The following is a 15197-nucleotide window of genomic DNA, read 5'->3' as shown; positions in this document are numbered from 1 at the left end:
GATTAAAGAAACTTTAGAAGAAATGAAAAGTGAAAGGGCAGCCACTGCGTCTGCGTTTGCTGCGCTTTCGCCGAGTTCCTCTGGGACTGAATGCGCTTCAAATGAACTATTTTCCCCCATATCAGTGCCTGGACCGGCGCCGATACAAGCCTTAATCGTAAACCCCCTTCTGCCATCGCAATCAGCAGCTCCTGAAGTAAAAGTGAAAGGCAAGTCTGATTCGGGGAACAACCACGAGGTGGCAGTAAAAACTCCCCAACCTAATACTGAAGATACCGAGGAATCAGGGGAGGAGGAGAAAGGAGGAGAAGGAAACCAAGTTCCCTCCGCCCCCTCCCCCCCCCCCCCCATCCCCCTTCCTTATACCCGCCTCTTCCTCCGTCCGCCCCGGGATTCACCCCGGGCATTCCACAGGAAGCTGAGATAGCAACTGCCACGAGATCCTTAAAGGGACAGGGCGACAAACAGCTCCAGGAATTAATCAAGCGCCTGGAACATTTTGAGTCCGAGAAAAAAGCCCAATTGTCGTCGCAGATCAACTCTAATCCGTTTTCTATTTCAGGACCTATTGCCCGCCCAACCCCCCCCCCCCGAACCCACGCCAGAGATGAAGATGATTCTTTTGACCTGGAGCCTATTCATCCAGAAAAGGAGTCTGATTTATATCCCCCGGATCCTCATGATAAATGGGCAGCTCTAGAGGGAGAAGCGAGATGGGTGTGGGATGCAGATGTATTGTGTGCTTTCCCTGTGATGTATGTTCTGGATTAAGTCCCGTGATGGGTAGGTCTCTCGTATGCTCTTATCAGGAGTATCGGGCGGACTGTGGCGGACAGTTGACTTGGGGCCCCATATACAAATCATTTGATACAGTCTCTCTGTGATACTCATGTACTAGAAGGTGGCAAATATGTCTATGATTCTATTGACGCTTGGAAACCTTTATAGATATTGCTGGCCACTTCTGACGTAGGCTGGCCACCTGTGTCGGAATGAGTGTGCATTTTGGTCAGTATGTTGGAAAGAGCAGAATTTTGTATGATAAAACAATTGTATAAAATAGTAGAAATTATTATGTTTGAGAAATTTATAAATTAATAGTGAGGTTTTGTACATTAGAAAATGCTGTGACTTCGTGGTTTTGTATCACGGCGGTTCTAATGTTGCAATATATCACAGCTGTCTTGTACCCAATGCTACAAAAACATAGCATAACCAAATATGGTGAAAGGAGTATAAAAGGATTTAGAAAAGTATGTACTGGAGACTATACCCAAGTGGAACCTGTGTATAAGATAGCCGGAAGAGCATACCAGAAAGAAGATAAGAGGGTGCTAACGTCCACACAAGGATTGGAATATACTCAAGTGGGGGAAAGGTGAAAAGGACAACCTGAGGAAGACTTCTTGCTTCATCTGAGGAAGACTCTTACTTCATCGGAACGACCACCAGAGGACCACCAGAGGGGGCCGCGCAAGCGCAGAAGAGGCTGATGTCGTAATAGATGGATGTGGCAATCCCTAATGCATATGTATTAGTTAAATGTTGTAACCTATGATGAATATGTATTAACTGTGAAACTTTTAGGATATAAATTGTGGACGCGATGTGACGAGGTTGAAGCCAGATTTGGGCGAGTGCCCCTGGTTTCCCAGCGCTGCAATAAAGCACCTCATATAACCATCCCGGTGGTTATGTGTTTATTCTTACGCTAACATTTTGGCGACCCAGATGGGACCTCGCGGGCATTGCTGAGGCGGATCGTGTTTCGACCCCGCTCCAGCCGGCACCGAGAGATTCTTGGGGAGCTATCGACCGCGACCGACCTCTGCTGCTCACGACGGACCTCTGACACGGTAAGAAAGGTGCTTTATTTAAGTTACAGAACCAGTTTCTAGTAAAAGTATGGTGTATTGACCTTTGGTAAGGTCTGGTAAAAGCCTGCCTGTTATACGCAGCGAAAAGCTGTGTTTGGCTGGGCTAGTAGTAAAAGCCTGCCTGTTATACGCAGCGAAAAGCTGCGTTTGGCTGGGCTAGTAGTAAAGCCTGCCTGTTAGACGCGGTGAAAGCTGCGCTTGGTTGGGGCTAGAGAGCTCTCGGGGTAAAAGCCTAGGCGCCGTCCGTTAGACAGTAGCGAAAGCTCTGCAGGTTCGGCAAACGTGGTTATGGTATTGGTATTTGTGCTGCGGGATCAGCATCTGTCTGTATAAGTTTTGTAATATAGTGGTGTGTGTGTGTGTGAGAGAGGAGCCTGTTTAGAAATCATCTTGTAATTATAAAATGTCGCCAATTCCTAAATCATCTCCTTTAGGTTGTATTTTAAGCCATTGGAAGGAGGGTGGATTTGGGCAGAGTATGCGGAAAAGCAAACTAATTGATTATTGCAATGTATGGTGGACGCAGTATGAATTAGAAGATCAGGAAAAATGACCTGAGAATGGAACCCTACAGTATAATACTATCGTGCAGTTGATGTTGTATTGTAAAAGGGAAGGAAAATGGGATGAAGTACCATATGTGGATCTTTTCTTTATCCTAAGAAACAATGATAAGTGGCAGAAATCTTGTGGAATAATGGTTGTTAAAACAAGCAATGCTGAAAAATGCAGGGAGTGTGCTGGAGAAAAGGAATGTGTGAAATGCCTTGCCATGAGAAATAGTCGGCGACATCAAAGGGACGAGGAAGATCCTGGTTTGTTAGTAGCTCCGCTAGTGATAAATGAGGAAAGGGGGGAGGGGGAGGAAAGTGATAGCGATCTCGAGAGTGAAGAAGAGTGTGAAAATGGAGGAGGTCGAGAGAGAAATTCCCCAGTCACCCCAGTCTCACACAGAACTCGCCGGAGGGGAGGGCAAGAAGGAAACACACAGCTTCAAGCAGCTAGTGCGGTCCTTGCCCCTTTAAGACAGGGGGTTGGAGTTGAAGGACCAGTGTACGTTAAAATACCTTTCTCTCCTGGGGATTTGGTTATATGGAAACAATCGGCAGGAACATATAGAGAAAATCCTGATAAAGTAGCTCGAGTGATAAAGATGATTATGAAAACCCAAAACCCAGACTGGGATGATATACAACCCTCTATTAGGACGGGACTTATTGAGTAAGCTGGATGCTACGATTGTTTTTGAAAATGGTGAATTGATAATGCAAATCCCTGAATCCAAAACAGGACAGATTTTAGTCCTTAAAGACAAACCTATTCCACAAATCCCAAAAGAAGTGGAACAGGCTGTAATACCAACAGTTTGGGAAACAGAAATCCCGGGAAAATCAAAAGCAGCTCAACCAATAATAGTGGAGTTAAAAGACGGGGCTAGACCAGTAAGGGTTAAACAATATCCATTGAAACTAGAAGCAAGATATGGGATCATAAAAACAATTGAGAAATTCTTAAAATATAACATTTTAGAAGAATGCGAATCAGAATATAACACACCAATCTTCCCAATAAAGAAACCAAACGGTGAGTATAGATTGGTGCAAGATTTGAAGGCAATAAATGAAATAACAAAAGATATCCACCCGGTGGTGGCAAACCCATATACATTGCTAACATCTGTGAAGGAAAAATATAAATGGTTTACGGTGATTGATTTAAAAGATGCCTTCTTCTGCATTCCCCTTGACAAAAGTAGCAGGAAACTGTTTGCGTTTGAATGGGAAAATCCACAGAATGGACGGAAAACACAACTGACATGGACCAGACTTCCACAAGGATTCAAAAACAGTCTGACCCTATTTGGAAACCAACTAGCCAAAGAATTGGAAACATGGACTACCCAAGGAAAGATACAGGTACTGAGATCACAATACCTTTTGCTACAATATGTAGATGACATTTTTATTGCAACAGAACAAAGATCTCTGTGCATAAAAGTGACAATTGAAATTCTGAACCAGCTAGGCTTGAATGGTTATAAAGTCTCAAAAGAAAAGGCACAAATTGCATGCATGACTGTGTTGTATCTGGGATGTGAAATTTCACAAGGACAACGGAAGCTGGGAATAAATTGCATAGAGGCAATCTGTGCTATCCCAGAACCACGAAACTTGCATGAGCTAAGAATATTTTTGGGTATGACAGGGTGGTGCAGACTATGGATAATGGACTATGGACTAATTGCCAAACCCCTGTATGAGGCCCAAAAATCACATGCCTTTGTTTGGGAAAAACAACAGAAAGAAGCCTTTCAGAAATTGAAGGAAGCACTGACAAAATCTCCAGCATTGGGACTCCCAGATTTGACAAAAGATTTCCAGTTGTTTGTCCACGAGCGACAAAAATTGGCACTGGGGGTACTAACTCAAAAACTTGGGAGCTGGAAAAGACCAGTGGGATATTTCTCAAAACAACTGGATCCAGTGAGTGCAGGATGGCCCTCATGCTTGCGAGCAGTAGCAGCAACTGTTATTTTAATCCAAGAAGCTAGGAAATTAACCCTGGGAAAACACATTGATGTATTTGTGCCACATATGGTAACCACTGTTCTGAAACAAAAAGGGGGGCATTGGTTGTCCCCTAGCCGGATGATGAAATATCAGGCAATCCTAATGGAACAGGATGATATAAGCTTGAAAACTACTAACCTGTTAAACCCAGCAGCTTTTCTAGGAACAGACCTAGAAGAAGGAACCCTCGAACATGATTGTGTAGAAATCATTGAACATACATATGCAACCAGAGCAGACTTGAAGGATGCACCTCTAGAACAACCGGACTGGGAACTCTTTACAGATGGCAGCAGCTTTGTGGAGAACGGGACACGATACGCAGGATATGCTGTGACAACTCAGCAAAAGGTAATCGAAGCCAAGGCATTAACTCCAGGAAAGTCAGCCCAAAGAGCAGAATTGATAGCTCTTACAAGAGCATTGGAGCTGAGCAACGACAAAAAGGTAAATATATGGACAGACTCAAAATATGCATTTGGTGTAGTACATATTCATGGAGCATTATGGAAAGAACGAGGACTTTTGTCTTCACAAGGGACTAACATAAAATATCAGAAAGAAATTTTAGAATTAATAATTGCTGTGTAAAGACCTAAACAAGTAGCCATCATGCATTGCAAGGCACATCAAGGAGGAACTTCAAAGGTATCTGAAGGAAATACACTAGCAGATCGGACAGCCCGCCAAGTAGCCCGGGAGGTGTGGAATATGATGGCTTTAATACCTCTGAAGGTAAGCCCACTCCACACCTATCTTTCACAAAGCCCAAACTATTCAACAGAAGATGAAAATTAGCAGGACTCTTAAAGGCCCAAAAGAATTCTGAAGGGTGGTATGTAACAACAACGGGACAAGTAATAGTGCCACCTGCAATAATGCGAAAGATTCTACAAACTGAACATCAAAAATGTCATTGGGGTGCAGAAGCATTGGTAACTTATCTAAAACGAGGAATAATTTCCACACAGATGTTAACTATGGCAAAATCAGTGGGATCAAAATGTGAAATCTGTTTGAAAAACAATCCAGTAGTAAAAAGACAAATTGAGATGGGAAGAATTAGGATAGGAATGGAACCAGGAGATTATTGGCAGGTTGATTTTGCAGAACTACCAAAGGTACAAGGGTACAAATATCTATTAGTAGGGGTTGACACTTTTTCTGGATGGCCAGAGGCCTTTCCCTGTCCCACCAATCAGGCAAAAGAAGTAGTGAAATGGTTGCTTAGAGAAATCATCCCGCGATTTGGAGTCCCTTTAGGTATATCATCAGATAGGGGTCCACATTTTATTGCAACCGTAGTACAAGAAGTTAGTAAACTATTAGGAATATCATGGAACTTACACACTCCTTGGAGGCCCCAGTCTAGTGGACAGGTAGAAAAGATGAACCAAACAATAAAGAGACAAATCAGTAAAATATGTCAAGAGGCCAAAATAAAGTGGCCACAAGCATTGCCTATAGCTCTGCTACGAATCAGAATAAAACCCAGGAGCAAAATGTCAGTAAGCCCCTATGAGATCCTCTATGGAAAGCCATATGAGGCACCGGAACCCAACCCTAATACCCATATTAAGGGGAATCAGGATGTTTATAATTATGTGCTGTCTCTCAGTAGAACCTTAACTCGACTGCGGAGCACTTTGGTGTGGAATAGGCCACTATCTCTGGAAAATCCAGCACATGACATCCAACCAGGAGACCAAGTGTATGTCCGGAACTGGAACGAAGAACCATTAAAAGAACGGTGGGACAGACCATATCAAGTATTGTTAACTACATTCACAGCAGTAAAGGTAGAAAGAATAGATTCTTGGATACATTATACACGAGTAAAGAAAGTTCCAAAAGTTTGGGAAACACAGGTACTAGGCCCTACCAAGCTAAGACTGAAATGCCAATAAGATGTCTGGGTTTTGTTACAAAACTTTGATTATCATTTGGTCATTAGCACAGCTAACAACTGTTCCTATTCTGGCAACTCCTCAATAGATGTTTTGACACAACTTGAAACAGGATGCCATTCTGATTTGCAAGTTCACAGATACCATTCTGACAGGACCAATGCCAACAAAGAAAGGATTCAGAGATTTGAATTTACAATTGCAGGCAACAACCAAAATGACCTTGCAGAACAGAATGGCATTAGACATGTTGTTACTTAAGGAACATGGTGTTTGTGGATATTTAAAAGATAGAGTAGATCACTGCTGTATTCACATTCCTAATGTGACTGCAGATATAGAACATGACATCTCCCAACTAAACAGCATTGAACAAGAAATAGAAAAAGAAAAGGAATATATTGAACAAAATTGGGTTGGAGCACTGTTTGATGGTTTGGGCCTTCACCTCACGGGATGGGTTTGTTCCCTCGTGCAGACCATAATCATGGCACTAATTGTATTTCTGATGATCTACCTAATGTATCTGTGTATCCGAAAGGAAATAGCCAGGAACAACACATGGACTCATCGAATTATAGGAGCAGTGACCAGAGACCACTCAAAATATCTGACACCTCCTCCTACTTATTAGGAAACAGCTATCTAAAGGAATGAAAATACTTACTTAAATAAGTGAAGTATTTTCAAAGGGGGGAAATGTTGGAAAGAGCAGAATTTTGTATGATAAAACAATTGTATAAAATAGTAGAAATTATTATGTTTGAGAAATTTATAAATTAATAGTGAGGTTTTGTACATTAGAAAATTCTGTGACTTCGTGGTTTTGTATCACGGCGGTTCTAATGTTGCAATATATCACAGCTGTCTTGTACCCAATGCTACAAAAACATAGCATAACCAAATATGGTGAAAGGAGTATAAAAGGATTTAGAAAAGTATGTACTGGAGACTATACCCAAGTGGAACCTGTGTATAAGATAGCCGGAAGAGCATACCAGAAAGAAGATAAGAGGGTGCTAACGTCCACACAAGGATTGGAATATACTCAAGTGGGGGAAAGGTGAAAAGGACAACCTGAGGAAGACTTCTTGCTTCATCTGAGGAAGACTCTTACTTCATCGGAACGACCACCAGAGGACCACCAGAGGGGGCCGCGCAAGCGCAGAAGAGGCTGATGTCGTAATAGATGGATGTGGCAATCCCTAATGCATATGTATTAGTTAAGTGTTGTAACCTATGATGAATATGTATTAACTGTGAAACTTTTAGGATATAAATTGTGGACGCGATGTGACGAGGTTGAAGCCAGATTTGGGCGAGTGCCCCTGGTTTCCCAGCGCTGCAATAAAGCACCTCATATAACCATCCCGGTGGTTATGTGTTTATTCTTACGCTAACAAGTATAAAAGCCCAAGCCTCATGCAATGTGGGGGAGGCAGAGCCTCTGCGGGGACACTCGCGAAAATTGAGCCTGCTACCTCGCACTGCGATGATGCTTCTGGGAGCTAGTTTCCTGATAGTCTTCACAGGGTGCCACGTTCTGTACTTGGGACTGTGTAGTGGGAGTAATGATTGTCTGGATTTTGTGTTTCAAATATTGTAGTTGTGTGGAGTGTGCTTGTGGGATCCCATACGTGTGTGTGTATGTGTGTGTGTGTGTGTGTGATGAGGGCAGATAGTGTTCTATGTATTTTTTTGTTGTCGGGTTCATGTAAAAGTTTTTAACAGGTAGCAGTTTAACATTTCAGGCAAGAAAGGGTTAATGCAAAAGTGTGGTTGCTGGCAGGTATTTTTGGTTGCTGCTGAAGCAGGCAGGCAGCCTTAGCTGCTGCAGAGTAGGCAGGCATTTATAGCTGCTGCCCAGCAGGCCGCTGTTTGCAGCCGTGCAAAGCAGGGTGAACAACTTTGGGGAAAAAAAAAAAAAAAAAAAAAACCAAAACCCCCAAGAAACAAAAACCATACCTCTCCTTCTATTGAATTATTGAGGCAGTTTGTAAAGACACCACAGACAAAGCCTAAAGAGTGCCTGCAACACAGTGGGTGCATGGTAGGAGCCTTGCTTAGTGTGTTTAAAGTAAGCTGGGGGTGAATCCAACACTTGGAGGAACAGATCGCTTGAAACAAGAACTGCTAACTGAAAAAGTGAGAGGGGTAGTGCAACCACAAGCTTCATCAGCCGTCACCTAAGCAGCATCAGGGTGGCAGAGAAAGAAGGAAAAAAAAAATAAAATAAATGGGCAATGATGCAGCAAACTCCTTGACTGTTAAAAATGTGCAGTTTACTTCTGCAGCTGCTTTACATTCCTTTTGCATCAGAATGCCTCTACTTTAAGGAAACACTTTAACCTGTCTACTTTTCAAAAACTGATAACCTGGAAGAGGGGGTATATTTGTGTCCTCCTACCTACAGGTCCATGGCAGCTGCCTGCAAAGTTTGTCAAGATTTGCCATGAGTTGGACAGAGGAGTGGAAAAACCCAATGCCTCAGCTATAGGAGCCAACCGTGAATACCCCAAGCAGAATCAGAGAAAAATGAATGACTGCAAAACATCACTTGGAGGCAACTGAAAATTAACAACTTGAATAAGTGTACTTGTAAAGTAGCTACTATTAGAGGCTGTGATTTTGTGTATAAAAGCACCTGTATTTACTAGCCAGTTGCTAATATGAAACTACGCCTTGTATGGATTTGTCACTTGCAAAAGAGATGTTAGAGCATGCAAATTTGCATCAGCTGCTAGAAAATGCTAAGGCAAAAGCTAGAAAGATTCTAATATGACGGTAGTGTTATAAAGCAGGTAATGGAACAAATTAAGAGGGTGGGAGAACTCCACTGGTAAGAAATTTCTTTGGCTAGTCCCTCGCTGCCATCAGCATCTTCAACATGCTGCTGCACCCTGTAATAGTTACTCTGCTAATGTAAATCTGTATGTGCTTTGCCATAATAGTGACTTGTTACTGGATGAAGCAGGTGAAACTCTGCATTCACAACAAGGTGCAAGGACTGAGGTTGGCCAAATGCCCGCTACCACAGTCAAGGGCAAGACTGGGTTGGCCTCTGTGTTTGCCACCAAGAAGAACCTTTAGCTCCGCTGTTGGCTGCAACCCAGCAGGTGTTGAGTGGTGGGGACACATGCCATGTCAGACGTTGATGTGAGGGATGGCCTCCCCTGTTATCAGAGAGCCATCCAGAAGAAAAAGGGCAAGCCCAGCAGCCCGTGGCTGGCATATGTTGGAGGTATGATCTAGTCCAAATCCCCTGCTCAAGTAGGGTCATCTAAAAGATATATTAAAAAAAAAAAAAAGGGGGAATGCAAGGATTTTCTCCATGTGACGAACGATTCCTTGCCCAAACCGCTGGTTCTATATAAAGACCTACATGATAACGAGTGGAAAGGACCAGTGTCATTGCTGACATGAGGTCAAGGATACGGCTGTGTACAGCTATCGACAGGACCATACTGGCTGCCAGCGAAACGTATAAAGCCCCAGAACTCAACACCATAAAGAAATGGTAATGACAGAAATCTTTGTAATATCTGTTCTATTATGTGTTACCATGGGTAATGGACAAGTATACTGGGCACATTTGTTAAATCCCCATTATTTCGACTGGTTACATGGTGTGTAGGATTCACTGGTATGCCACATGTTATAAAGATTCAAGTGACTTCAAATCAGACTAATCTTACTGAAGTAAAAGGAATTGTAAACTCTTGTCCTGCATGTCAACAGACAGGCTTTGGCCTTGGTGTTGGAACAAATCCTCGAGGGATTTTACTGCTACAACTTTGGCAAATGGATGTCACTCATGTTCCAGAATTTGGACAACAAAAATACGTTTATGTCTCGGTCGACACCTTTGCCCTGGCAATTTGGGACACCACTCAAACTGGAGAAACTTCTCACCATGTTGTGAAACACCTTCACACCTCTTTTGCCGTCTTAGGTGTACCCCTATCTCTTAAAACAGACAATGCTCCAGCCTGCACTTCTAGGTTTCACCGCTTTTGCTTACTTTGGGGTGTGAAACATCTCACCGGAGTCCCTAATTCACCCACTGGACAAGCAATTGTTGAGCGGGCTCACCAGTCCCTTAAAAACCTGTTGCTTAAACAAAAAACGGGGGAGAGCGGTGTAGCACCTAGCAAACGCTTGGCAAAAGCATTATATGCGTTAAATTATTTACGCCTGGCAGGAGAAAGGGAAGAAACTCCCATGGTAATTCACAGTAGTGCCTTAAAATCAGGGTTAACAAAAAAGGAAAAGATTTTTGTTCAATACAAAGATCTCAAAACTGGAGAATGGAAGGGGTCCAGTTGAGGTCTGTACGTCTGATCGAGGCTAAATGTGTTTGATTACAGGAGAAGGCCCTCGTTGGATTCCAGCACGATGGGTAAAACCTTGGAAATCACCGATCGAGGAAAACTCAGAATAGCCTCATTTATAAGTTGCTGGATGATGGCTATGACTATAGGTCAAGCATTACATACCATAGAACCACGAGAGAACATGTGGATCACCTGGGCAAACCAAACAAAACAGTCATCCGTCTGTCTATCCATGGCCACTCCTGAGGACCCTTTTCGTAATTGTTTAATCGGCATCCCCTACCTGCGCCTGGCAGACTGGACCAATTGGATAATAACAGGACAGTTTTAAATAGCTCTTTCATTAACCAGACATGTCATAGAATTTATGATTGTACTGTTCCAGAAAACAAACCAGCCTGCTGTTATGGGGAAGTGAATCAAACAGGGATGGCTGGAGCAATGATCATTAATGCCTTAAACCCCACAATGCCTTGGGACCCTCAGGAATTAGATCTCTGGGGATCCTTAGCAGGCAATGGGTCATGTTTTTATTTTGTGGGATCAGCACCTACAGGGGTAAACTTTTATAAGAAATATATTTGGACAAAATGGACCAATATGTTGACTGATTATGATTATAAAAATTACAGAAAAAATGGATATTGTAATGGAGCAATAGGTGCTGAGACCCTAAGTAGTAAATTTTCTATTTGGAATAATAATTCGGCAGAACAATTTCCTAAAGGATATTTTTTAATCTGTGGACATAGAGCTTGGCAATGGGTACCAAAAAACGTTCAGGGAGGGCCATGTTATATAGGGAAGCTGACTATGTTTGTTCCCAGCATGAGGGATATGCTATCATTTTATAAAAGTAAAACCGTGCAACGAAAAAGAAGATCAGTAGAACAACTAGGGTATGAATCTATCTGACCATTCTAGTTCGATTCATCAACAACTATCCCAATTAAAAGATAACATGAAGAAGTTAATGATCAATCATGGTTTGGATAGTTGGCTGAAGAATTTAGGTATTACTGGGTGGTTTGCAGATTTTTTTAGATCAGGTATTACAATATTATTAAGCACTATAGTATTTGTTGTTATTATTAGTATAGTATGGCATTGCTTAATGTCTGTAGTATCGTGAATGATTAAAGGGGTCTGGATCGCTCAAAATAAAGAAGGGGGATTTGTTGAGGGCTTTTTAACAAACAATGGACACGTGAGCGATCCAGGGCTCTTGCCATTGGTTAGAGTTCGTAGTGAGGACTAATGGCCTAGTTCCGGTTACTTCAGAGCAAAGTTTTGGCCATGTATGCAGAAGTTCTGCAAGAGGAAAACAACTCCCAGATGCTGAAGAAGGAACCAATCAGCTGTCTTTGCATTATGTGTAGAAACCAAGCATTGTAAAGCTTAAGCGCGTGACCAAGCTTGGAAGCTATAAAAGGCAGTGCTCTGAAGTGAATAAAGGTCAGTTTCTGATTACATTAATCAGCGTGCTGTCCGTTGATCTTCCGCAATAGGCTTTTGGTATTGCTGATTTGGAGACAGGAAATTGAACAGCTGTCCACCGTGCCTGGTCTCTCAGAGGATCCTTCTGTTGTGGGGTTGCTGAAAGTCGAAGAACAACAAGTGCCAATTGTGACCACAACAGTGCATCGGCGGCAATATTGCACCAACCGAGACTTCCTGATTCCCATCCATAAGCTGATTCGTAGACTGGAGAGTCAGGGAGTGATCAGCAGGACACGTTCACCCTTTAATAGCCCCATATGGCCAGTGCGGAAGTCTAACGGAGAGTGGAGACTAACAGTAGACAATCGTGGCCTGAATGAAGTCACACCGCCATTGAGTGCTGCCATACTGGACATGCTAGAACTTCAGTATGAACTGGATTCAAAGGCAGCCAAGTGGTATGCCACGACTGAGACTGCCAATGCATTTTTCTCAATTCCTTTGGCAGCAGAGTGCAGGCCACAGTTTGCTTTTACTTGGAGGGATGTCCAGTTCACTTGGAAGTGACTGCCCCAGGGGTGGAAACACAGCCCTACCATCTGCCATGGACTGATCCAGACTGCACTGGAACAGGGGCAAGCTCCAGAACACCTGCAATACATTGATGACATTATTGTGTGGGGCGATACAGCGGAAGAAGTCATTGAGAAAAGGAGGAAAATAATTCAAATCCTGCTGAAAATCGGTTTTGACATAAAACAGAGTAAGGTCAAGGGACCTGCACAGGAGATTCAATTTGGGGGAATAAACTGGCAAGATGGATGTCGCCAGATCCCCACAGATGTGATCAGCAAGGTAACAGCAATGTCTCCACCAACTAATAAGAAAGAAACACAATTTTCTTAGGTGCTGTGGGGTTCTGGAGAATGCACATCCCAAATTACAGTTCGATTGTAAGCCCTATCACGTGACCTGGAAGAACAATGGTTTCAAATGGGGCCCTGAGCAACATAGCTGAATGAGAAAAATGGCCAGTACTTTATATCTGTACTGACTCATGGATGGTGGAAATGTCCTGGGGGGGGATGTGTGTTGTTTCAGCAATGGAAGCAGAGTAACTGGCAACGCAGAGGTAAACCCAACTGGGCTGCTGCACTCTGGCAAGATATTGCTGCCTGGGTGCAGAACCTGGTGGTGTAGTTAAGCCATGTAGATGTTCATGTACCCAAGAGTCGGGCCACTGAGGAACACCAGAACAACCAACAAGTAGATAAAGCTGCTGAGATTGAAGTGGCTCAGATGGACTTAGATTGGCAACATAAAGGTGAATTATTTTTGGCCCAGTGGGCCCATGACACTTCAGGCCATCAGGGCAGAGATGCAACATACAGATGGGCCCGTGACCAAGGGGTGGACACTATTGCCCAGGTTATTCATGAATTTGAAACATGCTGCAATTAAACAAGCCAAGTGGTTAAAGCCTCTTTGGTATGGAGGATGACAGCTGAAGTACAAATATGGGGAGGCCTGGCAGATTGACTATATCACACTCCCACCAACCTGCCAAGGCAAGCGCCATGTGCTTACTATGGTGGAAGCAACCACCGGATGGCTGGAAACATACGCTGTGCCCCATGCCACTGCCCAGAACACTATCCTGGGCCTTGAGAAACAGATTTTGTGGCGACACAGCACCCCAGAGGGAATTGAGTCAGACAGTAGGATTCATTTCCGGAACAACCTTACAGATACATGGGCCAAAGAGCACGACATCAAGTGGCTATATCACATCCCCTACCATGCATCAGCCTCTGGGAAAATCAAACAGTTCAATGGGCTATTGAAAACTACACTGAGAGCAACAGGTGGGGAACTTTCAAGCATTGGGATACACACTTACCAAAGGCCACCTGGTTGGTCAACACCAGAGGGTCTGTCAACAGGGCTGTCCCAGCCCAATCAGAATTTTTATGTACTGTAGAGGGGATAAAGTTCCTGTGGTTCCCATAAAAAATTTGCTGGCGAAGACAGTCTGGGTTATTCCTGCTTCAGGTAAGGGGAAACCCACTTGTGCAATTGTTTTTACTCTGGGACCTGGATATACTTGGTGGGTAATGTGGGAGGATGGGGAAGTCCTATGTGTACCTCAAGGGGATTGAATTTTCGGGGAAAACAGCAGCAGGAGTCTCCCAGAACTGTCTGCAGGTCATTATCGACTGACCTTGATTTCCCTCCAATCATCACTCCAACAAAGAATGAACTTGGAATAAACCAGAGGAGCTCAGCAGTGACCAGATGAGTTCAGCAGTGTCATTAGCAGGCAGCGATTCAACATTACACAGTCTCTCCTGCCCTGAAAGAATGTTACAACAGGTGGAGCCTGACATCATGGACTGGATGAATTCAGCAACTTTATAGGGATGGTCCATGGAATGAGGAATGATAACTGTCTCTTTGGGTGTGTATATATATATATGTGTGTATATATATGTATATGTATAAAAGACATAGAGCAATGATATATTGAAAAATGTGGGATCTGAGTATGATGTGAATGGTATGGAATAAGGGGTGGATACTGTCCTGGGTTCAGCTGTAGCAGTTATTTTTCTCCTTCTTAGTAGCTGGTGCAGTGCTGTGGTTTCGACTTCAGTTTGAGAACTATGCTGATAACACGCCAATGTTTTAGTTTTTTCTAAGTAATGCTTACACCGATCAAGGACATTTCAGTCTCATGCTCTGCCAGTGAGGAAGGGCACAAGAAGCCGGAAGGAAGCAGAGACAGGACACCTGACCCAAATTAGCCAAAGGGGTATTCCATACCACAGCACATCATTCCCAGTATATAAACTGGGGGGGAGTCACCGGGAAGGCCAGATCACTGCTCAGGTCAGGCAGGGTGGTGAGCAATTGTATTGTGCATCACTTGTGTTTATAGTTTTCTTTTCCTTTTCTCCTTTTAATTTCATTTTCTCTCCCCTTGCTACTTCCCTTATTATTCTTATTCTTAGTAGCAGTAGTAGTAGTTTTGTATGGTACCTTAGTTATTGGACTCTTCTTATCTCAACC

General features: G+C 43.3%; 2 protein-coding genes and 1 long non-coding RNA gene across 9 annotated transcripts in view; 2 read left to right on the top strand and 1 right to left on the bottom strand.

Annotated features, from left to right (window-relative positions):
• The window catches only part of LOC136004199 (chromodomain Y-like protein 2), a 99921-nt gene that overhangs the window by 77212 nt on the left and 7512 nt on the right, over positions 1-15197 (bottom strand). The window lies entirely within an intron of this gene.
• On the top strand, positions 3703-12160 carry LOC136004204 (uncharacterized). The gene is made up of 2 exons (XR_010608282.1): positions 3703-3793; positions 10722-12160. It is a non-coding gene; the product is annotated as an uncharacterized LOC136004204 (long non-coding RNA).
• LOC136004200 (uncharacterized) lies at positions 3787-7722 on the top strand. Its single transcript, XM_065660492.1, is given in 1 exon segment — positions 3787-7722. A coding segment is annotated over 1 exon segment (1296 nt). The 5' UTR covers positions 3787-3949; the 3' UTR covers positions 5246-7722.

The sequence above is a fragment of the Lathamus discolor genome, chromosome W, assembly GCF_037157495.1.
Source record: "Lathamus discolor isolate bLatDis1 chromosome W, bLatDis1.hap1, whole genome shotgun sequence".
NCBI lineage: Eukaryota > Metazoa > Chordata > Aves > Psittaciformes > Psittacidae > Lathamus > Lathamus discolor.
The sequence above is the reverse complement of the archived record's forward strand: the minus strand, read 5'-3'. Positions and strand labels throughout refer to the sequence as shown.